This window comes from Calonectris borealis, chromosome 14 (assembly GCF_964195595.1).
Source record: "Calonectris borealis chromosome 14, bCalBor7.hap1.2, whole genome shotgun sequence".
NCBI lineage: Eukaryota > Metazoa > Chordata > Aves > Procellariiformes > Procellariidae > Calonectris > Calonectris borealis.
In genome coordinates this window covers 6,429,011-6,452,954 of record NC_134325.1, presented here as the reverse complement: position 1 = coordinate 6,452,954, position 23,944 = coordinate 6,429,011, and the positions used below count along the sequence as shown (strand labels likewise).

General features: G+C 36.1%; 1 protein-coding gene across 2 annotated transcripts in view; it reads right to left on the bottom strand.

Annotated features, from left to right (window-relative positions):
* Positions 1 to 23,944, bottom strand: part of PLEKHA7 (pleckstrin homology domain containing A7) — a 161,856-nt gene that overhangs the window by 16,068 nt on the left and 121,844 nt on the right. For both annotated transcript variants that reach the window (XM_075162732.1, XM_075162733.1), the window contains 8 exons: positions 19,189 to 19,708; positions 17,008 to 17,094; positions 14,580 to 14,633; positions 8,048 to 8,116; positions 7,802 to 7,882; positions 6,340 to 6,489; positions 4,367 to 4,468; positions 1,090 to 1,198 (listed from right to left, as the gene is read on the bottom strand). In XM_075162732.1, the coding sequence (XP_075018833.1) occupies positions 1,090 to 1,198; positions 4,367 to 4,468; positions 6,340 to 6,489; positions 7,802 to 7,882; positions 8,048 to 8,116; positions 14,580 to 14,633; positions 17,008 to 17,094; positions 19,189 to 19,708 (1,172 nt within the window). The remainder of the gene's footprint in view (positions 1 to 1,089; positions 1,199 to 4,366; positions 4,469 to 6,339; positions 6,490 to 7,801; positions 7,883 to 8,047; positions 8,117 to 14,579; positions 14,634 to 17,007; positions 17,095 to 19,188; positions 19,709 to 23,944) is intronic.

The following is a 23,944-nucleotide window of genomic DNA, read 5'->3' as shown; positions in this document are numbered from 1 at the left end:
CTAGGGGAGAAATATGCAAATGTGTTACGTGTTGTTTCTTATCAATAACATTCATAAGAATAGCAATTAACATCCTTAGACTTCATAAAACAGCCCTGATACTCTGCACATTGCTTTGAACACAAACAGGGGTGTTTTTTTGACATAAAAGTGTTTTGACATAAAACTGTTACATTATGGCAGGGGTGGAAAACATTTTCTTGGTGAGGATCAAGCAAGCCTTTCAGGCCAAGAATAAAACCACACACTTTAATATCATCCAGTAAAATTCCTTGGAGAGGGCAGTGGGAGGGAAGGAAGGAAAAGCCCCAGAGTCATACGAAATCAGTTCATAGGCTGTATCTGGCCCCGTGCCACAGATTCCTTAAGATGCCTATAGATCTAGACAAGGCTAAGCGCAGCCATACCTTAAATAAAATAAGATCTCACCATCTCAGAACTATTTTATCTCTGTATGTAAAAGGTAAGCAAAATACTTTAAATATAAAGTGAATTTACAGTAGGTGTTAACAGTCTTTTGCTATCCCAATGCGTTAGGTCTTTTCTTTGAAACATAATAAAGCAATTGAAATGCAGACCACACGCACTTTCCCTTCCTCTTTTCCGTAGCTGATGTTGCTGCTCTGCCCACCGAACACCTGCCTGAAGAGGGAAGGGGGAGGCAGCTGCAGCAAGGGCAGGTGGGCAGCAGGGGGAGGAGCAGGGGGAGGAAGCAGATAAGAACACAGAGAGGAGCTCCTGGACAGAACGCAGAACAGACAGTACGCTGCTATGAGCCCGGCATGTAACAGAAACTCTTTCTGCAACTTGAAGAATGTAGTCCATTATTATTATTATTATTGTTCCTTTTTTTATGGCTTGTTACATTTCAGTGCCATCGGTATGTGAAAACAAACAAAAAAAAGCATTTTTGCACCTCAGCCAAAGAAATGCCAAGTTAATGTGCTCAATCAACAGAGTTTTCTGATGCAACCAACAGCAGAATTAACTGGATTTTCTGCAGCAGAACAAACTTCTAGACTATTTGCACAGACCCAAAGATTCAGCTGCATTTGTGTATTTTTTAAGTTTTAATTATGTTCTCCTTACCTGGATTCTTGATAGACTCTACTATGGTTTTGTAGTTTGCTTTATTTGCACTCAAGCCAGCTGTAACATCTTCAATTCTCCACAAGTCTTTTTGTATTTGTGTTTTCTCCTGATGTTTGTAGTAAAAGAAAAAAAAAAATCAATTATATCTCATTTTTAATTTATTATGGGCTTATCCTTCTTTTGATACCAAAACCAAACTAATGTTTCAGAACTTACATGAAAACTTAGGAGTCTAGAAATGAATTAAATAATTATTTTAAAATTTTTTAAAAATCCCACCAACACAAGCAACATATCTTGCCCATAAAATTTATTAGAGCATTTTCTGAGTCTTGGAAGACCTCCTGTAGAAGACTGGGGGTAAGGCTGAAACAATATATTGGTGCTGTTCCAGGATTTGGTCTCATCTTGCATCCTATTTGCTTTACCAAGGCTTTCCAGGAGGAAAGAAAGGGAAGCTTTGCCTACAGCCCGCACTCCGCCTTTGATTGCATCTTGCAGCCAGAGGCCTTGGCTACTGAAACCACCACCATTTGTGATGTTCACTGCAATCATCAGAAATAGCTATTCTCATCTACTTAATCAAAGCCTGGTAATTCTGCCTTCAGAAATTGGCATTAAGAATAAACTTAATAATATCGTTTTCCTCTTGGTTTTACTAAAGAAAGCAGAAGGCAGTGAAACACTGTAGTTAAGAATTGCTTAGAAACTGCTCAAGAACTCTAGAAATCCATCACTTGCCATGAGCTGCAAAATACCCGCTAATTAATCCTATAAGCCTGAAAGAGAAAAACTTTAGTAAAAGCTCTTACACCTCATAGAGCTAAGGAAGGCATATAAATTGCTTTCCACTTTCTGTCTTAGATCAGAAAATATGCTCAGCCAGTTACAGATCAGCAAACTGGGTGCCAAGAACACAAACGTTTAAATGATGAAGAACGTTATTTGCCTGTAGTAAACTCACTCCATAGATGGGACATTTCTTGAAAGATTGTCAGGATACAAACTATAAATTTGTACGTCTCATTTCATTTTTCTGAGATTAATCATACTACAAAGAACCAAATGATGGATTTGCAATAATCAAGCCTCAGAACTGGTTAAAAAAACTCCTATATGTACAAAATTTCCTGCTTCTGAAACCACTCAGAAAATGTTCGATCAGTAATGTACAAAAGCCAGGAGATCTTTTAATATTATTTCTTTCCATTACTTAAATATTGATGTGAAGGGAATATTTTAGATCAAAAATGGACTAGATCTAAAAGATAAACAGATGAATTTATTTTTAAATTATGAAAGCCAAGATTGCTGTTCATGAAAGGGTATAAATATACTTTATGGGCAAGCATGAAAAGGTAACTTGGAGCGATAAATCAATTTCTCTAACTTCCTTCACACAGAAACATAATTTAGAATGGTTTATAAAACCAGAGGAGAAACAACAACTAAAAAGTTATCACTGACAAAATACCACACCTCAGTTAATTTCAGCATGCCCAGATCCCCCCAACCCCTTAAGCAAAAGACAATGAAGCTACACTCTTAAAGCAAGATTTACTCTGACCGAGCTGCTTGAAACATTTAGGTTTAACCTTTAATTAATGCTATATAGAAACAACAGTAGCTGTTTCCTACAGCAACTTAACCCTGCAAATGTACTGAATTTTTAATAATAATATTCCATGAAGACTACATTTTTTTAAATACGTGTGTATTAATTTAGTGCTACTGGAAAATACTAGATAAACAATCTCGAGTCTACATACCCTTGGGGGAGAGATCAAAAAAACTCTAACTATTATGGGGACTTCAAGTGAGACTTCTTTGAAGGAATAGAGTTTTAAAAACATTCAGTACTTTCTGAAAATATCAGCTCCCCTTGGTATCTCCAAAATAGGTATTCAGAAACGTTTTTTAAAATCTATACCTATATGTATATACATATATATATGTAAGTATACACACACAAAACCCAAAGTGCGTATGTTTGTGTGTGTGCGTGCATGTGTATTTTTTTATAATTATGCATGTATGTGATATGAGATGACACTAAACCTGAGTTAACATTTTTTCTGTGCAAACCGCATTCCCTTCTATATGTATTGCTAAATCACATGCCACACGTCCAGTATTCTAAGCACGCTCAATGCACAACTGGAAATTGTTTGTTAAAGTACTTTAACAAAGTATATTTTGTTTAAATCTGTAATTTCCCTTTGTTAAACAAAATAACTTCATATAGGGACGATTTTATTCTAAAATACCCCTGAGATTTTTTTGGAGGGATGTATTCTACAGTTGAGCTCAATTACATAATATTCTGGCTCTAGAAACTGAATCACTCCCCCACCTCCAAAATTAAAACTAAATGAAAATGGACTTTGACGACTGATGCAATCTAAAAAAGTTTTACAACTCTTGCTTTGATACAAAACATTTATCCATTAATAGTGAAAATAAATAGACTTCAATTCATATCTGATCAGGTATTTGTTGCAAATAAACAAATTTGGTCCAGGATATTTGGAAAAGTAGGCTAAGATTTGAGCAAAATGTATACAACAGCTTTGTTCCTTGTGTTTTGTCTTCTAAATAAAACTGTTCTGCTTAAACACAGAAAAAATAATCTGGACTGTATTCCTTGCTCTAAGAATAAAATCACCAGTTGTAAGCAGGTATGCAGAAATAATCTGGTATGCCACATCCAGTTCAGCAAACAGAATAACTTAGCTTCAAACAAAGCTTCTTTGTAAGATTCAAAACTGAATAATTGATTTAAAACCGAGATGTCTTTCAATTACCGATGGCTGTTAAACACTTATTCCACTTCACAAAACAATCTGCAGAAATAAATCTTCCATAAATAGAAGAACATGACAAAGAACAAGTAATGACAATAAAAAGCTAGTGACTGATGTTCTTAAAAATGGATAAAGAAGCCAACAATGTCAGATCAAATAAATGGAAGACTAAGAAGTCCTCCATAGTCTTATAAATTAAATACCTTATCAATGTCAAGATGTCAGCATGTAATAAAAACATAATAACATAATGACAAATTTGCATAGACAACTCATGAGAAACTACTACACATAGCAAGATAGCTAGTTACTGCGCAGTGTGCTGTTACAATGTGTGAACTTTGCAAATTAAGCTACATGACAGCTGAATACAGTGCAAAAATTGCGGAGAATTTCTCTTACGGGATGATAGCTTTCAAGTTCAGACAAAATCATCTCATAAGTAAACCAGTGTCTGGAAATGGACTCACCTGAGATACCAATGAACTATTCATCTGTTCCTGTAAGGCTTTTTTCAGCTGGCTCACATCCTTTTCTAGTTTCAGATATTCATTCCAGGCATTTTCCATTTCCTATTAACAGAGGGAATGCTCTAATACAATGTTACGATAAACTTCAAAACCACTCTATCCATTCTCTAATTGAGCACCAAAGTGTTTTTAAGATGGTGTTGTTCTATTATAAAAAGAAGCAAAAAATCCATTTTGTAGTCTACATTCTTGCTTAGCGTTGATGATAAACTTGAAAATGCTTTATAGCTTGCAAGATCAAGTCAAGAATCCCTAGTTAAAAAGTTCTGGCCAGCTTCCTCACACAAAACTTTATGCTTTCTTAAGCATAAAACTGGCATTTAATAGAATTTGAACTATGACTAATATGCTACGAAGGAATCAAGTCTATTCCAGTTCCATTTCCTTTTACCTTACTCCTCTATTTATAACAAGTTTATAATTAAAATCCAAACAGTCACCTAAACCAGAACTCATGTTTTGAAACACAAAGCAGGTTATTCTTTAAAAGTTCTACAGACTGTGTAATGTCATTAGAAGTGAATAAACAAGCAGACACCTGGAAAGTAAGGCTATCCAATCACCCTTACTTAGATAGTTTCCAGCATCCATGGCACCACAGTCTGCCTTCTGACCCAGAACTAAGGAAAATCAAGTGTCTGGAGCATTTTTATGTAAGGAATGATGAAGCAGGCTTTTTCTCTGAAGTCTAGAAAAGACATCACTTGGGAGTTGAGGGGAAGAAATAATAAAGGTCTATGAAACCATGAGTGGCATGGAGAGAGTGGTAACGATTGACTGTTCCCCATCCTTTCTTATACAAGAACAAGGGTATACCACACGAAACGTGCACAAGTCAGGCTGAAAGGAAATAAAAGAAAGTGGCTGTCCACGCAGTGGGGAAAAGATCAGTGTAATACCTTGCCAAATGATGTTTTGGATGCAAAAGGTTCACAAAATTTAATAGGAGACTGTACAGGTTCTTGGAAATGAGGATTACTGAATAGACCAAAAAAAAAAAAAAAAACAAACCCAAAAAAACCCCCACAACAGCCTCAGGAATTCCCTGAGCTGAAAATACAAGCTGGATTCGTTATGATAGCAAATACTACCCACCTCTCCTATCCTTACTCTTCCCTAAGCGTCTGCTTATGCCCACTGCTGAAGCCAGAACCCTGGCTAGAAGGAGCCTTGGACCGGACCAGTACAGCCATTCTTACAATTACTTGCTATTTATGCCCCCGATTAAATTTTAAATGCTGTCTGTGAAAGTCATACATTTTCTACAGGCACAAAACACTGCGCATATATATATATTTAAATAATACTGGTATTTTAATGTTCAGATCTTACTATAGGAAAGGTGTTCATGCAATTCTAGAAACAATCTTATGAAGAGCTGGTCCCATATTCATTAAGAGGCAGGAATAATATACTGAGTACACAACACCCAGGTTTAATATACTCTCTTTCATGGCCAATTCTTAGAAATACTTTTATTAATAAAAATGCAACATTAAATTGCATTTCAATTTTATTAAGTCATAACATCAATAGTAAATTTTGACTGAAATATCAACAGACTTTCCCAATTCCTTTCCCCCTGGAAAAATACCATGGAATTACATTTATATTTTCAAAGGACTAGCTGAAAGATTTGCAGTATAAGCCCCATACATAAATTAAAAATGTCTAAAAAAATTTTTTTGAGCTTTTTTTTTTTTTTTTAAGTGTAGGGGATGGGAGTGAGAATGGGAAAGGGATATTGAAAAGAAAAGCTGAGAGATTGTTTACATTTTTTTGTTCTGGTTCAGTACCCTGTACCTTAACCAAATCAGTTCAGAACACGACTTAACTCCTCTAACCAAAAAACTACACAGTTTTACTCTAACTGGTATTTTAATTATGGTTTTCTTGAAACCAAAAACACATACCGTTGAAACTTTGGATATTTCAGCCCGAATATGTATGAGATCCTCTTGCAAAAGCCTCTGCTGGTAAGAAATTTTTTCTGCGTGTTGTGGTTGGTCTTTGTACTGTTCCATCTGCCTGTGTAAAACCTCCAAAACGGACTCCAGCTGATCCTAGCAAAGAAGAAGATAGCAGTAAGCTTACAACATTTACATGGAATTTTATGGATCTACCTGCGGGAAAATAGAAGTTGTTTTCCACCTCCCCAGCCTCCCCAGTCTTTCCTATAAGCCACTAGAGGTTAGGATTGGTCTCCTGTTGTGGAGACGAAGATGTAAACAAAAAAATGCAAGAGTCTTAATTAACTATTATAACCAAAATTATCTGATATTTTCCATTAAATCTTTCCATTAAGTAGCCAAAACTGTGGAAAACACAAAGCAGTGAGAGGGGAATTCTTCTGTTTACAGTTGTACAAAACTAATGTAGTTTCACAAAAATTCCCACTAAGCAGTACAGAACTGCGACAGCCCTACCACAGCACAGCATTAGCTGTTAATTTAAGGGTAGGTTCTCATTCACCGCTGTAGTTAAACTAGCCATGTGAGGGATTAAAATATTGTCTAAAACACTAAGTAGGCCCGATTCATTCACTCAGGAGTAAATAACACTGAATCATTTTTGCACAGTATCTCTTCTGAAGAATCTATCTGGACAGTACTTCCATTTTAGAATAGATTTTTTTCTGAACCACCTCGATTTATTGATAGCTATAGCTCACAGGCAGTGAAGCAGATAAGATACATACAGGCAAGGAAAGACAAGGAAAGGCAAACCATTTTGTTACTGTTTACTATTTGAACTCTAACTTGAATGGGCTCGGAGGAAGGGAGATGGGTTCCAACTACAAACTTGTCACAGGAGATATCCCAGCATTTCAGTCATAACCCTCAGAACTAAGCTCACAGTACTATATATAAACCACCACAGGTTTCTGAAATTACTACAATTTGAATGTCTCTCCCTTCTCTCACTCCATTTAAAAAAAAAAACAACAAACCCAACAAACCACCACACAAGTTACAGTAAGAGCTCAATAGCATGCTGCTATTTATGCAAACAATGTTTGTGCAGGTGGGAAGAACTGCAAATGAAACATGATTCCGCCTCACACCATATACATATTAAGACATAAAGCAAAACTACACAGAAAAATGTATGTACTCCAGTTTGTAATAAAAACCATAAAATTAAGTGTATGTGGTTTTAAAACACTCATTTTCAAAAACATGTTTTCTAAAAGTGGGTACTCATCCTAACATAAAAACCAATTCTTTTCCTTATATAAGTTTATACACATGTCCAAAGAAAACTACTACAATGCAAGCAGCATCCAGTAACTCGATCTTTTGTTTGTAATTCCATATTTTATGATTAGGTGAAAGTTGTTATTTTATTTTGTAAAACCCTTTTTAATCTACTTACTTTATTTTCCTTAAGGGCTCTTATTTTGTCCTCCAAGTCCTGCAGAATTCTGTCCTGCTCACAGAAAATGCTTAGCTTGACCTGAAAATGAAATCATATAAATATATAATGTTAGATTTTAAAAACCAAGCAGAAAAGTCTCCACTAGCAATCTTTTACCCCAAAGAGCATACTAATATGAACACGTAACAGTACAACATAAATAGCCAAAACCATGCAAGTTCTGAAGTGGTATTTGATACTTACATCAATATCACTTTCAGCAATCTTGACAGGTTTGGTACTTCGTTCTTTTAACGTGTCACGCCCTGTCACCTAAGGGGAACAGGTTTTAAAGGTCTGAGAAATTTGTTGCAAACTAAAACCTAATTATGCTTCAACAATGAAAAGAAAAGTTTTGTTAAATATTCACGGTTATTAAGAAAGACGATTAAAATTTTGGATACAAGTCTTTTCAAATATGGCTTTAGTTTTTAAAAAATGTTATCAGAAAGGAGTACTAGTTATGTTAGGCTATTTAATAACTCTTACAGTAGCTTAAAATTCTGTACAAAACAGCATAATCTCACTTGTCTATGGTTACAAAGGTCCTGTTCCTGCAAACCTAATAGTTTTAACAGTTCAGCTTTAATAGCTTTCTTGAAGCCAAAGGACTTGAATAGTTCCTTTAAACGCACAGTTGCAAGAATAACAGCATTAATTAATGACTAAAAATACAACTTTTTGGCAACTTCATTCTACAAAGGATAGTCTCTTCCATAGCACAGGGTGAATTTTATTAAAAACAGACTGCTATAAAACTGCTATAGTGGAATTAAATGTAATTATCTATTTTGACATGTTTATAATATAACAAATCTCTCATTTCGTAAATCACTCGTTTCATATTCAATTTCTGGTGAGAAGATTATCTTCTCACATAATGCAGTTTTCAAATCAGTACAGAAACTATACTATATTATACTTCCAACCTTCACAGCAATCTTAAAATGAAGGCATGTCTATCTCTGTAGAAAAGTTTATTATTTCCACTGTCTACATGGGACCCTTTTTGTGAATAAATGAGGTTAAGAGAATGGCAATATAATACAGCTCATTAATCATACAGTTTTTAAAAGCCTTAAAATCTAATGACTTCATATTACTAGATTAGAACATTTTTAAAGATTCATTAAAGCAAATACTATCTTACGAAAGAAACACCTGATGTTTAGAATTATAGTACTCACATACAGTATATTTCTATTCATATACAGGCAAGAGTTTATGAAGAAAAGTTCACCTAAATATTGTGTTTAATAATGTAAGAGCGGAAGTTGTTGGTCTCTTTGGTGGGGTAGAAACAGTAGTTTGCTTTTTTACTGAATCTGACTGGCAATATCCAGACGGGACGCTACATAGTTTACATATTAACCTAACAGGTACCTACAGGATCATGACAGCTTTCTTGAAGTAATTAAATTTTACTTTAAGTGTAGATAAATCTTTGATACAATCTCAGTTTCTCATTTAACATGTTATATGAAGTTAGCCATCTACACATAGTATTTTCAAATAGCAAAGTAGGTTTAAGACAGAAGAGTATGGTCATCATTTATGTTTACTGTCTTCTCTCCTCCAACGGCAGACTCCATTCAAAGACTTCTCATGTATCTTCATGTGGTGAAACGTTACTCCTCCCCCACCAAAACCTAAAGCATTTACTGCCTCTCAAAACTTTCAGTTTTCGGAAATTTTCATTTTCACAATGATGTGTTTTATATAAGAAAAACCCTTTCTTTCAAAAGTATTAATGGAATTATTTAAATGCTAAATCCTATGTAAATAATTAAATGTAAGCATAAATACTAGCATGTCAAAGTAATAATTTTACATATTTAATTACCTGCAAGCTAAGAGAATGCAAAAGTCTTTCAATCAATGGAATTTACATAAAAACCAGAGTCTACAGGTTTTGGGAATATTTTAAATTACATAATCAGAACTGTAAAGAATTTGTTAATTATCAAGCAGTGAACATGAGAACATAATGAAGATTCAGCATGCTTTCACATTTTCAAAATTACACATAGGGGTCACTACTTGACACAATCATTTTCAAAACATGATAAAATGAAACCAAACACTGAGGTCAGCCATAATTTCGCATACAGACTCCAAAAGGGGAAGGAAGAAAAAAAAAGGAAAAAAAAAAAAAAGGGGGCAAAGAAAAATTAAAATCTTACAGAAAGCTTTACTGTTTACCATAAGACACCTGTAAAAGCCAGAGTATGTAAACATTGACTGCTATTTTAAAAAGCAATGGGATGAGCACATTTCAGATGCAAGCAGTCTTACATGTATACTGGATAGTAACCCTTGTGCTGAGTTCTTCAGCACTTTGTATATCATGTTGATCAGAGGTCCATTATTTTCTATCTGTTTCAAACAAAAGTTTAGTAATAGCTTGTTAAAGATGTAAAAATTAAAAACCCCAAACCTTACAACTCAGAACTCCATGAGCAGTAGTAATCATATGCTCTTATGTCACTCCGATCCTTGAGGTTTATAGTCTATATAATTTGCCATTACAGAAGCTACAACTGGGTATCTACCTATCTTGTTATATTATGGGTAGATTGTTTATCCAACCATAAGACTTTTTTACTTTTGCAAACACACATACAAACACACAACACAAAACAGGATTTGCTCAGACTTGCCCAATCGCAGTTTCAAGAGTGTTGGGAATTACAGCAAGATATTTTCTATCATGTAATAATGTAGTAATGCTTGCACCAAGAGCTCTATATTGATAATTTGAGCAAGCTAGTTAAAACCTCAGTGAAAAAAGTTAATTACACTTACCCTTCCTCCCATAACAAATACCTGTCATGGACTTTTTCCTTCATTATCTATGAGACACAAGCTTGCATTAGCAACCTCTTTCAACTGCAGTAGAAACTAAACAGCTTCAGATATTACAGTATGACTGCAGAAGAATGAAGCAGGACCACCGCCGAACCACTAAGAGGGCCCCAGATTTGCCTTCAACTGGTTGCACAATTTATACTTAGCGACAAAAACTTTCCTATATTTCCTCATCCATATTTTGTATAACCTGTTCGGGAATGTTTGTAAACTATTCTGAACTGAGGCTGCCCATCCATCCCTCCTGTAGCCTGCTTGAAGTTGATTTCGTAGTCACGAAAAGGGAAGCTTCCTTCACCTCTTGTGTTTCACCTTATTTGCAAAGTCACCTTAGAAGCTTGTGGGGAAAATTAAGTTTTTCTTTCCTTTGCTCTTCCTCTCTGCTTTTCTAATTCAGGGTCTATACACTTCAGAGATAAAAAACAGCAACTGTGGAAACACAACTGTGGAAATTTGTTTGCAGAAGAGGCATGGCTATGCTACAGCATACAGTTACACCATTTCTTACAGGCTCCACATACCTCTATTTCATGAGTGAAAAAAAGAATACAGAATCATTGCAACAATTTTGGGGAAAAACAAGTTCATAATCTAAGGGCAATACTGTTAAAGGAAAACTCCACAATGCATGGTATTTAACAAGTTCAAAATTATCAATAATTGTTCCTCATTGTGTGAGTAAACAGCCTTTAGACTTTTTTTTTTAAAACTAGCTCACATGCAAGAGAAAACTATTGAAACGGATTAGTATCTCTAAAGCATTTTTATTTCATTTATACTTATGTTATGACAATACACTATAATGTTGAACAATATCATCTTGGTGTTAACATAATTATTTCTTAGGTAATATTTTTAAACTCTTAAATAATAAAAAAATTATTTAAGATAAGAGCAAGAAAGGGACACAACATGTGAGTAACGGCAAATTACTAAATGCTGTGTAACCAGTTACTGTAATCAGTTTTAGTACTCTGGCATGCATTACGTAGTTAGTTGCTTAATTACTATTCCATGTTGAAAAGTTATATTTCAAAACCTTTAGGAAGAGAGATCTTCAGAAATAATGGATTTAGTGAAAAGAAAAAAGTTTAACTCCAGTTCTAAAATCTTCAGTTCTATTTGAAACTGTTTAATCAGAGTCGGTCTAACTCAAAGCCCGACGAAGTCAAGAAACTTGAATTAAAACGGTTTCTGTCTAAGCCTTCAGTGTCTTAAAGTAAAGGTACCACGTACATTAACTGTGAATTTGTCATATTCCACCATTACCAAATCAATATGTAATTTGCTTAGTTTCATCCAGCACTCCATTCTTTTTTCCTCAGACTGCAAAACGAAGCGTCTCTTCAGTAATTTATATTTAGTGGCAAAACACAAATTTAACCAATACAAAGACACCTTCTCAAGTTTCCATGGTCTCTTTAATCTCTCAGCAACCTGACCTGAATTTTTACATTTCTGGACCACTGCTGAAAGAAGGTTATTAAGAAATGCCCATTTTGAAGTATTAGATCATTCTTATGGAAACACACTTGACATTTTGACTGTCAAGATTTTCAAAAGGGAACTAACGCTAACATTAACGCTAATGCTGGGGGATGAAGGGATTGAAAGCAGCCCTGCTGAGAAGGACTTGGGGGTACTGGTGGATGAAAAGCTGGACATGAGCCGGCAATGTGCGCTCGCAGCCCAGAAGGCCAACCGTATGCTGGGCTGCATCAAAAGTAGCGTGGCCAACAGGTCGAGGGAGGTGATTCTGCCCCTCTCCTCTGCTCTGGTGAGACCCCACCTGCAGTCCTGCGTCCAGCTCTGGAGTCCTCAGCACAGGAAAGACATGGACCTGTTGGAGCGGGTCCCGAGGTGGGCCACAAAAATGATCAGGGGGGTGGAACTCCTCTCCTATGAGGACAGTCTGAGAGAGTTGGGGTTGTTCAGCCTGGAGAACAGAAGGCACTGGGGAGACCCTTCCGCAGCCTTTCAGTGCTTAAAGGGCCTTATAAGAAAGAAGGGGACAAACTTTTTAGTAGGGTCTGTTGCAATAGGACGGGGGTAATGGTTTTAAACTAAAAGAGGGTAGATTCAGACTAGATCTAAGGAGGAAATGGTTTACAATGAGGGTGGTGAAACCCTGGCACAGGTTGCTCAGAGAGGTGGTAGATGCCCCATCCCTGGAAACATTCAAGGTCAGGTTGGACGGGGCTCTGAGCAACCTGATCTAGTTGAAGATGTCCCTGCCCATGGCACGGGTGGAGGACCTTTAAAGGTCCCTTCCAACCCAAACTATTCTATGATTCTACAATTAAGTTTCTTTTCACAGAAAGATCTGGAGCCCCCATAGATTTCTCTTTCTGGCTGCTTTCATCAGGTGCTACGTAGGCTGCAGGAAGGCACAAGGGGAGCCCCTGGGAGATCAAAGAGCTTTCCATGTCCCAGACTGCAACAAATCAATCCGGCTGGAATCCACTAAAAAGTTAAAAACCCATCCTAATAATTTGGCTAAGCACGTAACATTTTCAGAGGCTTAAACCATGGCCACTTTTAAGTGTGAAAATTGTCGTGTTTTATATTGGACAAAACACTGTGTTTATTAAAAATTTCTCGAATTGTAGGACCATTTAAATTGAAATTTGTCATAAAATTCAGCCGATGGCTTGGGATGCAGTTACATTTGGCAAAGCCATGAACAAACCAAGAACAAGGCCTAAAGTGAAATGTGTCCAATCAATTTTAAATTTGTATATTAATGATTAAAACAGTTTACATATTTGATCATTTAGACTATATATACCACATACATTATGTGATAAATATTCTTTTTTTATATATATATATATATGAGACACTATACATGTGTGTAATATGTATTATTAGTATTTTCCATTGATATATTTGGTTATATATTCAGCCATTAGAACATCAGATAAAATTGAAATACACATACTAATAGGTCCAGTCAGCTCATTAGTTGCACATATGCAATGCCCCATGGCATCAGTGAGAACTACATACACGCAAACAATATGGATAACAAGGTGTTAAATTTCACTCCACCTTGATTTTCAGAAACACCGTATGATTTATATATGGTGAGACATCCTATGCACCATAGAAAGTGGTAGACTGCTTTGCTAAGCAAAATTATTATACATTTTTGGTGGTTTTTCTTCTTCAAAACCTGATATTATTAAGTCTAGATGTGCTTTCAAATTGCCAACTATCAGGCGTACCAGATACAGAAGTCATTTAATTTAGACAGATGCTTTGATACTCAATATTATATTTTTAATTTTTTTTTTTTCAAAGGAAATACCATGTAACATTATTTGGGCAGATTATATCTATGGATGGATGGATGAATGGGTGCATTTGAAATCTCTTAGCTGTAATAATATGAAAACAATGACAGGTGCTAATTAATCGTCACATTTTCACAAGAAAGCAAGACATTATAAATACAGCATATTATAAAAACAAGGAAAAAGTCAGCTCAAGAAGATTTAAAGGGAAAAAGTTGGATTAAAAGAACACCCTATTTTAACTTAGAGGAGTTGACTTCACATTGGTTCTAATGCTACAGCAGACAAACATTTTGAATCAATTTTTATCTGATTTCTCTAAACTCACATAATATCATTCATCTGGAGTACCAGTAACACAAGTTCTTCCTACAAACTAAAGCAATTACATTTTCCGAGTTTGCACTTTAATTGTACAGTCACTACTATAAAGACACTCAATATTCTAAGCACAACAGTGATGGCAAAAGACAGAGTTTCTATCTCTGAACAGAAGGTGATTCGATGCAGGTACAAAGATCATAAACAAAAGACCACTGGGTTAAAAAAAAATATATATTATAAAATCTTACCTTTAGATCCAAATACTCCAAATCCTTTTTCAACTGGATATAAGTGTCATCCGCCTTCAGGTAAGTACATAGGGAAAAAAAAATGCAATTTATTTGAATGTTTGAAACAATTTCAAAATACTTGGATTGGTTATATATAAGAAAATGGATGAAAGAGAAAACAAAATAACAGAGTAGGAAGTACATAAAAAAGCACATTTGCTCCACCAGCATATTGCTATTTACAGCTGAAAAAATGGGCAAAATATTTCCCAAGAATGTTACTACCTCATGCCCACCATCCAAAAGTATAGATTTGAGTTTTCCACCTCTAATGAGACACGTAACTACCTGAAACAATAGGTTTTCAACCCATTTTTTCAAGATCAATTTCTACTGACTATCCCTTCACTAAAAAAGTTATGGTGTTGTCCTCCAGCACAATATGTCTCTTTGGGAGAAGAGAAGACTTGTATCTAACTGAATGTCAAATGTAACTAGAAGCCATTATATAACAAATCATTAGAACACTTTTGATCAGATTTCATACACATTTTAAGATATGAATTCCCTTATTCAGGGAAAGTACGAAGTAAGTTTTGTGAATAAAATACTGAAAAAAATCTCACACGATTAGAGAATCCATTTGGTCTTTTAAGTAATAGCTCTCAACTTGATCCTTATTTTTCATTGGCTCATCTGTAATTGCTATCAGCTTAATTTTTCATTGGCTCACCTGCAGCTGCTATCAGCTTAATTTTATACTTACATTCATCTACCAACATTTTCATTACAATCACTTCAAGAAAAGCATAAACAGAAGTCATAACAAAGTTATTTCTCCTTTTTTCAAATGAAGTATTTGCAATACGCAACAAAATAAAGCTTAACTGTTGCAAAAGTGTTTTGTATCAGCCAAAATGCTCCAAAATTCCAGAATTTTATTGCTATTTTGGCAGGATTTTGTATCCTGGGTACATTAAACTTCGGAATAAGAGAAAAATACAACTATACCTTCTCTCAAGTTTTGAGCCAATGAAAATATGTAGTTAAAAAATAAAAGAAAAACCCTTTATGCTATAAAATCAATAGATCACACTTGCATTTCTTTAGAGGTGTTCACTTACAATTCTTTTCCGAGCAGCTTGTAAGTCTGGCTGAGGACTTGACTAGAAAGTCTGCCCATTTTTGGAGAAATCCCTGTTACTATCGCCCATCTTAGCGCAATTGTTCTGTAGGTGAGGTAAGTCGGGAAATGAAACTTTACCAAATTCAAAAAAATTCCTTTGGTTTTGGGCCAATATAAAGCCTTCACCAATTCCAAGAAGAGTCACTGCATTTTATTCCCAGATGGCTCCATTTTTGAGGCTCTAATATGAACCAAGGAGCTCTGTAAGGAGCTCCCAAATTTCTGTTTGATCTCACATTTACAAGTGTCATACCTCAGTGCAATCAAGAGCACTGCTAATGATGATCCAAGATGCCCATGAGCTTTTATGAACCAACGTTCACCTGCAGAACTGACACAATTACAAGCTCATATGAATGTACCAACTGGCCAATGCATTTCAATTTGCAGATGATGCAGCATGTGGCACAGGGAGCCAATCCCATCACGAAAGCAGCACAAAGAAATGGTTTTGCTTTAGAATGAACTTATCTAATATTTTAACCCACATTTCTGAAGATGCATTTTCAGAAATAGTATAAAAAGGAAGTATACGTAACACTTTGAAACGTATGCACTGGTGCCCTATAACTTAAAACGCTCATCTTTTATAGCAAATACAGTAGCAAAGAAAAACCACAAACGACCTGGGAACTGTAGAATACCAAAGAATGGGCAAGAAAGCACAGACTCAAGCATGCCACTAATGAAGCATTTGCAGAGTCACAAAATGTCATACAGCACAGATGAGCCAAGCAGCAGCTGACCTGATAGGTGGAATTAGTTGGCAAGTGCTGCAGTAATTGTGCGATTGTGTAATTTCGTATACTAGCCAACTTAGCCTGATGTCTCCTTAATCGAATGAGAAGCAATGTTAGCTCTTCAGGCTGCAGGTATTTAGACACATTGTAAAGAGGAAATTAGCAGTCTTCAGGGAGAGTAACTGTAATTACATTTTTCACCTCAGTGCCCAGAAAGCAGTTACTTGACATGATTAAGCAATTATTTCATTAACTCTGCATTTGGTCAAATAAACATAATAAAAGTTGAAACCTGTAATAACAGACAGCTCACCCCTGTTCACGTCGCAGCAAAATTGATAACACTGACAACAGCAAAATTCCTACAGGCTTTACTGGGAGCCAGTTGAGATTAAGTTCTCATTCAAGTTATTTATGTTTTAACTAATAAAAATAGAACTACTGAGGAACGAGCAGGATTTTAAAACTTAACTACAATACTACTATGACACAAAAAGGAAAGTAACTGCTCTCAACTTACCGACTTGCCATGCAAACTGGGTGCGCTCACAGTGTGTGTCATGTAACCCATAGAAGGCATAGAGCGTCGATCAATGTGAGTTGAGCTCTGTAAGAAGCCACAGCCAGAATTATAAGGGTTGTCTCAAGTGAGAGGTATGTCGTACTTGATGGAAAATTCAGAAGATATGCACCTCTGCCACAAATTTTGTATTTGAATTCACGGTATGCTGAGATCAGGCTAACATTCATGGGCCAGCCAGATCCTTTGACAATTAAGAAAAACGTATGAATGAACAAATGCAAATTTAGCACCTGTGATGCTGGGCAGATCAGCGGATTCTGGCAGCACAAGATGCTTCAGCAGAACATGCAAAGTGGCTTCCAGCAAATGAAAAAAATATTTACAAAGTTCCCTCCCACCTAATGTCTCCCAGAGAAAGGCTGGTTGGCTTATGCCCTCCAACAGCAGGCTTGTGGCCACACAATAACAACTGTGAATGCTCTCTTTTAGCCAGGGAACGCTAAGCTACTGACATGAGTGACACCTTGTGGCAATGGGTTCCATTAATACTAGGTTTAATTAAATAATCGTATTTGATCTGCCCCTTTCTCTTTATATTATGAAAACCTACTGCACATCCATTCTCCCATCTTTCTCTTAATGCCAAACTTTTATAGCTTTCTTCAAGGCAGACTAAATGTCTCATGATTTGTTTTTATTCCTGTCTCTGAATTTCACTGAATGCTGTTTTGTTCTGCCTTTTTTTCTTTTTTCTGTCTTCCTTTTTTTTTTTTTTTTTTAAAGTGTAACTGGATGGAATTTAATAAAGCATTCCAGGGAGGGGGAAGTATCACAGATTTCTGTAGACATATACATTTAAATGTAAAATGACACTGTGTTTACATATAAAAACATGAACATTTTTCTCTAGAAACTTTTACAGAAGTTTCACAGAAAGGTTTTACAGATGAGGAAAATTGAGTTTCCCTATATTGGTAAAACCAATATGACATAAAAAGAGTTTTATTTTATGCGTAAAATTTATGCTGCTACATTGCACAGGAAGGGAGAAGACTGCTGCACATTCCTTTGTAAGGGATGTAATGCTCCTTCAACTTACACATGGAGAAACCAACGTCTGGTATAATATAATCAGGAATTGAAAAAAAATTGGATTTCCAGTGCTGCACATCACTAGACTATTTCATCCTCTGTTATAAATCTATAAATGCTGAAAGACATCTGACAGCTACACCACATATATACTACGAAAAAATCTAAACTGCGCATGAAGCTGGCATGCAACCTAAAGTCATGGTCCTGAACCCACACCGGCTACCTGAATTTACAAATCTCTTTCTTTGCAAATACTTTCCCCATCAGAGCCTTTGGTTGAAGTCAAAGAATTAGGTGAATACAGAGGCTTTCACTTCCACTTATTCCAGTGTAAGAGCTACCAAGACAAGTAAATCCTACATTGATTCAATCATGAATTTCCCTAATTTCCTTAGGCAAGGAGAGCCATGTGGAGTACCGAATAGGGAAACCTCTGTCACCTCTGGGTAAGAGGATACAACAGCGCCTACAAAAAAACCCACACTGAAATTCTGCAGAAGGTTAAAGTTTCAGACTAACACTATTTGATTTTGGTTAGCTCAATGCTAACGACTCTGCAAAGGGCTTAAACTACCAAATGCATGAAAAATTATTATGTTTTTAGCCATAACTAAAAACTGAATCAGCTGCAAGACTAACTACACTAGCAAAACATGTAGAGAAAGCAGACACGGCAAACACTGAAGAGTACAAGCGTAAGTAAATAATCAAGGAAAAGTTCATCCTGCTGAGCTTTATATTCTTGCCTACCTACTCTATACATTAAAGTACTACAATTTGTATATTTTATACATACAAACGTATGCCTTCCATAATAAAATAAATAGAAGTTTTTCAATAAAAATATTTCAAACCAATGTGATGTGCCACCGATTTTCCTTTCCTAACTAACAAAAATTAATAAATCTGAAATGATCAGAAAGATAAAGAGTTTTAGGAGAAAATTATTCATTGTTTACAACTTTTACAACTTGCACGATGTTTCACAGACAAGGAAGGATGCAATGAAAATGACTAAATTAAATTATCAATGTATGACACCACATATAGAATAGTTTGAAATCAGTCATATTGTATACAAACCTTTACAGCATGATTTCGTATCTTCCTGGGTGATCCAGCAAAAGGAACATCTACAGTCTGTCTCTCGTCAGATGGTTTAACTGTAAGCCTTTCTGCAGGAGTATGTGGTCTCCTTGGAGGAAAGCTTTTTGGAGGTCCAGGTGGAGGAATATCAGATGGAGAAGGCGGAACAGATATTGATCGTGGAACATCTAATGAACTTTTTGACTTACCACGATCAATAAAGTCTGAAGAACCTACATAAAGTGGGGCAGTGGGGCTGCCGTGTTTAAATTGCTGTCTCTGCTGCCACTCATATAGCTGCCAAACAGTTCCATCCTTATTTGCTTTTCTTTCCTCCTGGGACATCTTCAAGTGACTAACACGGTCTTGTGCATATTTGTAGTCACTCGGCAAATTGCGGTTTGGTGGTGGTGGTGAGCTCCCTGAAGGCTGCCTGGTATTCTTTGGCAAAGTGTGATAGTTTTCAGGAAAAGGTGGATTGGGACCCTGACGTGTAAGAGTCTGATCAGAAGTGAGGCTGTAAAGCGGGGGGAAAAAAAAAGAAGGGTAAATTTTAGCATACATTGATGACTGATAAGAAAAAAAAATCTCTAATGACATTAGCATAGGAGCTACCAGACACGACATACAAGAGTCATTTTAAAACAATTTACAGAAGTATTAACAAAGTAATATTAATGAAATCTACCCTGCACAAAAACATTACACTGTATTCATGCAAAGATGCAAATAGTGTAAATATAGGCTTTTAATTTAGTGTCTAACCTAGGATGACCTACTAGAAATAAACTTAAGGGACAGCTGCATTATGGACTTAGACCAAAGAGAATGTCAAGAACATGAAGAAAGGAATTATTATGTTTAAAGACCAAATCCGTAAACTAAAATATTTCTTTTCACTGAAAGCCTGGTCACCACTAGGTGGTGCAGTTTACGAACAACAAAAGCAGGCTCATTACAAAAAATTACCTTAAAGTGCAAGAAGAAATCTCACCAATCACAGAGTGATCTCAGATAATTTTTGTTCACGTGAATGAAGCAAAAAAAAAAAGGTAAGAAATTGCTCAAAGTCCCCAAGTCTGTATGATTTGCTTTCATCTGACCTAATGCTACTGGTTCTACTATTTTAAGCAACACAACGCTTTTTGCAACAAAACTCATTGACAAACTAGAATATAAAAAGAGGCATTACATCCTGGCTTTAGTACTGCATCCATAATGCACTTAAACTGTAGAAATTAAATCTTTTAGTAGACAGAGAGTTAAGACAGAATTGGCAAAAGCTTTGACAAAGTGTAGCTAGCTCCCTCTCCTACTTTGAAGTCAAAATCTTTCCGTAGCCTCATGCTCTTTCCGTAGCCTCTGATTTCTGGTTCTCCAGTTAAACATCTGGGGGTTTTGTACTTGCAGTCAACTCGCCCATTGATTCAGGATCTCCAAACAGAAAACCATTCTGCTAGACTTGTCACAGAGCAATAACACAAAAAATAAATAAAAACAACAAAAAACCCACAAATGAAGAAACTCGGAGCACGTTCATCACTCCACTTGGTAGGCTCCACTCTCTGCATGAGAGGGAGTCCCGGCGGTGTGCGAACTGCAGGAATTCCACATGAAAGAAAGGGTAGTATGGAAAAGAACATCTTTGTTCAGCATCCAAGAATAACAGAAGCAAGGGGAAAAGAACTGCTACCAGTAACTGCTGCTCAGTAGTTGCCTCCGCCTATTTCTACTTGCAGGATTTGGCACTGTTGGGCTGTCTTGAAATATGGATGCTTTTGAGAGGATCTACAATTCCTCATGTTAGAAAGCAGAATAACTGCCCTGTGCTGCACGGAGGATTAAAAATTCATAAAAGCTCTGCTCTCTCATACCACAGAACCTTGATGTTATCCTCGAATTTCACAATAAAAGTTAAAGCATGAACAGAGGCAACTGAAAGATCAGCATTTAGTGGTCAAGTAAATGAAAAGTGGTCTTTTGTTTGCCTAGCTCATTACATCATGTGTACTCTGTATGTTCTTTACTGTACTGCCAATTGTTTCCACATGAAAATCAAAGCGGTTGGTAGAAATGTGTTTTCTCCAGATAGGAACGAGAACTGAGAAAATTTGGAGCAGGTAATGCTTCGAAAGGACATCACAGACAGGCATGAAGCTAGGACAGATTCTTTTGGTGATTTCTCTGTAGAAAGAAGGAGAAGGGGGCTCGACCATTCCTATACTCCAACCTAGCAGAGCCCTCATGAAGGCATCGGCAAACTACTGAATGTTGCAAACCGTGTGTGTGTAGTTATTTTCTAACTGGACATGAAAAGGTATCTGCAACAGCAGGAACTACTGGTAGTCAATGAAGTCATCAGGGCTAGCAGCTTTAGGAGCAAAAGCAGTCTGAAAACCAAGACCCCACGAGTTTTGGGGAAAAAAACCAATCATGCCTTTCTTCTAGAAAAGGATGCATTTGCCTGAGAGGAGCTAAAAACTGTTTGGACGACAGCAGTACCTTGAGCAGCTGGGAAGTGCCAGCTTCATGCAATACTTCAGCCTACTAGAAAAAAGAACCAAATTGCATGTGCATTACATTACACAGGGAAAGTCATATTCAAAGCTGAACTTCAGAGGCAACTGCCTACATACAGGCAGGTTGTAATTTCTCAGTATATGAAGTAGGGAGAAACTTCCAGCTAGGATGACAGGCTTTAAGCAGGTGGCATCTCTTCCAGACAAGGTTTCAGACCCTTAAAAATAATTTGCATAATACAAAAATAGGCACTAAGACGACATACCAATGTCTAGAACAGGGAAGGAACAATGTCCCGGATGACTCAAATTAGTCCACAGTGGACTCTGGACAATTGCTTTCTCAGGGATCAAGAGTGAAAATGAGCAAAAGCAGATGTTCTTGAGAATCTCTCTGTCTTGAATGAGGTATAAAGATTATAAAAAGGAAAGCAGACATTGAAGAGTGAAAAAATAGCCTGATGCCATATTATATGATAATTTGCCATGAAAACTATTCAGGGTCTGCAATGGGAAGCAACCACACAGAAGATATATGTGGTTGTGATATATGATATATACACGATGCCTATTCACGGGAATGCACAGAAGCTAACAAAGACAAGTAATGTTTCCTCCTTAAGCAAATCAGGAAGAAATGGAAACTTCTGCATAGCAAGAAATGTTTAACACTGTATTTGCAAGGAAGGAAGTTCCTCCACGTGACTGTATTTAATTGGGAAATATTAAGCTTACATTTATCAGAATTTTTTTTTTTTTTAGAAGTGCAAATTGACAGAAATGTCAGATTCTTTACAAGTATGCATTCACTATGTCTATCCAGGCACTGGAATCTAATCAAAGACTAGTAATTTCTAGACAGCTGCTGTTTGATGGTCCTGACCTTTAATTACTTAAAACCAAAATCTCCTGAAAGCCTCCTTTCAAACCTCCTTCCAATTCTCTAGATCTCTTTCAAAGGTTGGCATGAACCTTACCAATGCAGGTATTCCCCTTTGCTGAGAACAGAGAGGGGGTAGATGACTACATTGGATGTAACTGTAGTGCAGCTAACAGTTCATTGTTTAAAAGAGAGCTGACATTTACTAGTTAGCAAACAGTTCCGAGTGCTTTATAAAAAGGGGAAGTAAAATATTTATTTGAAAGTTCTAAATATCTATATAAAAGGTGCAATCCCTGCAAATAATTATACAAACAACTGCTGTATTTGTGTGAAGCCTCTAGCTGAAAGAGTTCTTTCTTGTCATAATCAACTTGCTGGCAAGCATTGCAGCTTTATACACCTGAGCCAGGAAATGAATAAAACTGTACTCATTCTGTGTTCAAAAATTATAAAGGCTTCTAAATCCTCAGAGGTTCTTTATTTGTAACATTTCATGTGGAATAACAGTAAACATAGAGCGTTAAGAAATTAAGTGGTCCACTTAAACTTACTAAAATCAAAACGGCATGTCCGCTAAATTATCATCTCTATCTTAAATTTCTATATCCTGAAATCAAGAAGACATTTGACAACTAACATGCCATCAGTTACGTGCACTGCAACAACCTCAGCAGGTTAAGAGAAGGTGCCATTTAAAAAAAAATCAATCCATAAATCTTCAGCAAAGTAATGTGCAATTTATTCTGAATGCAGAGAATGTAAGAGCATTTGTCAGGGAAAGACAAAGAAAACAAGGTCAACTGAGCTAAAATAGAACATAAAGGAAGTTCTTAAGGTAAGAAGAAAATTACTATATATAAAGTTAGATTTTGGTTACATCACTGTAAACCAAAGTTTCACTGAATACTTAACAGCTCCAGCTGAGGTAGCTGGTTTCATCTAGAACAAAAGCTGGCACCTGCAACGGCACTATCTTAACACTACACCTGATACACACCTAAAGCTGATTTACTGGAAAGAGTAATTAGGAAGAAAACAGTACTTATTTAGCTATCAGTCAAGCATGTTCATTGCCTATACTTCTGATGTGAAAAACATCAACAGAGTTTTCTTAAGTACTGGCTAATTAGTTCAATAGTTTTCTGTATTGTTTTAGACTAATACATCTGTGTGTGTAAGAAGAACTAATATACCAAGTACTTTTTTTTCATTAAACTCATATTCTCTCACGAAGCACTGACTGATATCCAAGCAAAAAACATGCAAGTAAACTGACTCTAGCAGTCTAGAAGAATGTTAAATAAAATCGAAAAGTATGAAAGCTTCTTTAAGGGTAATTCCAAAGATAAGA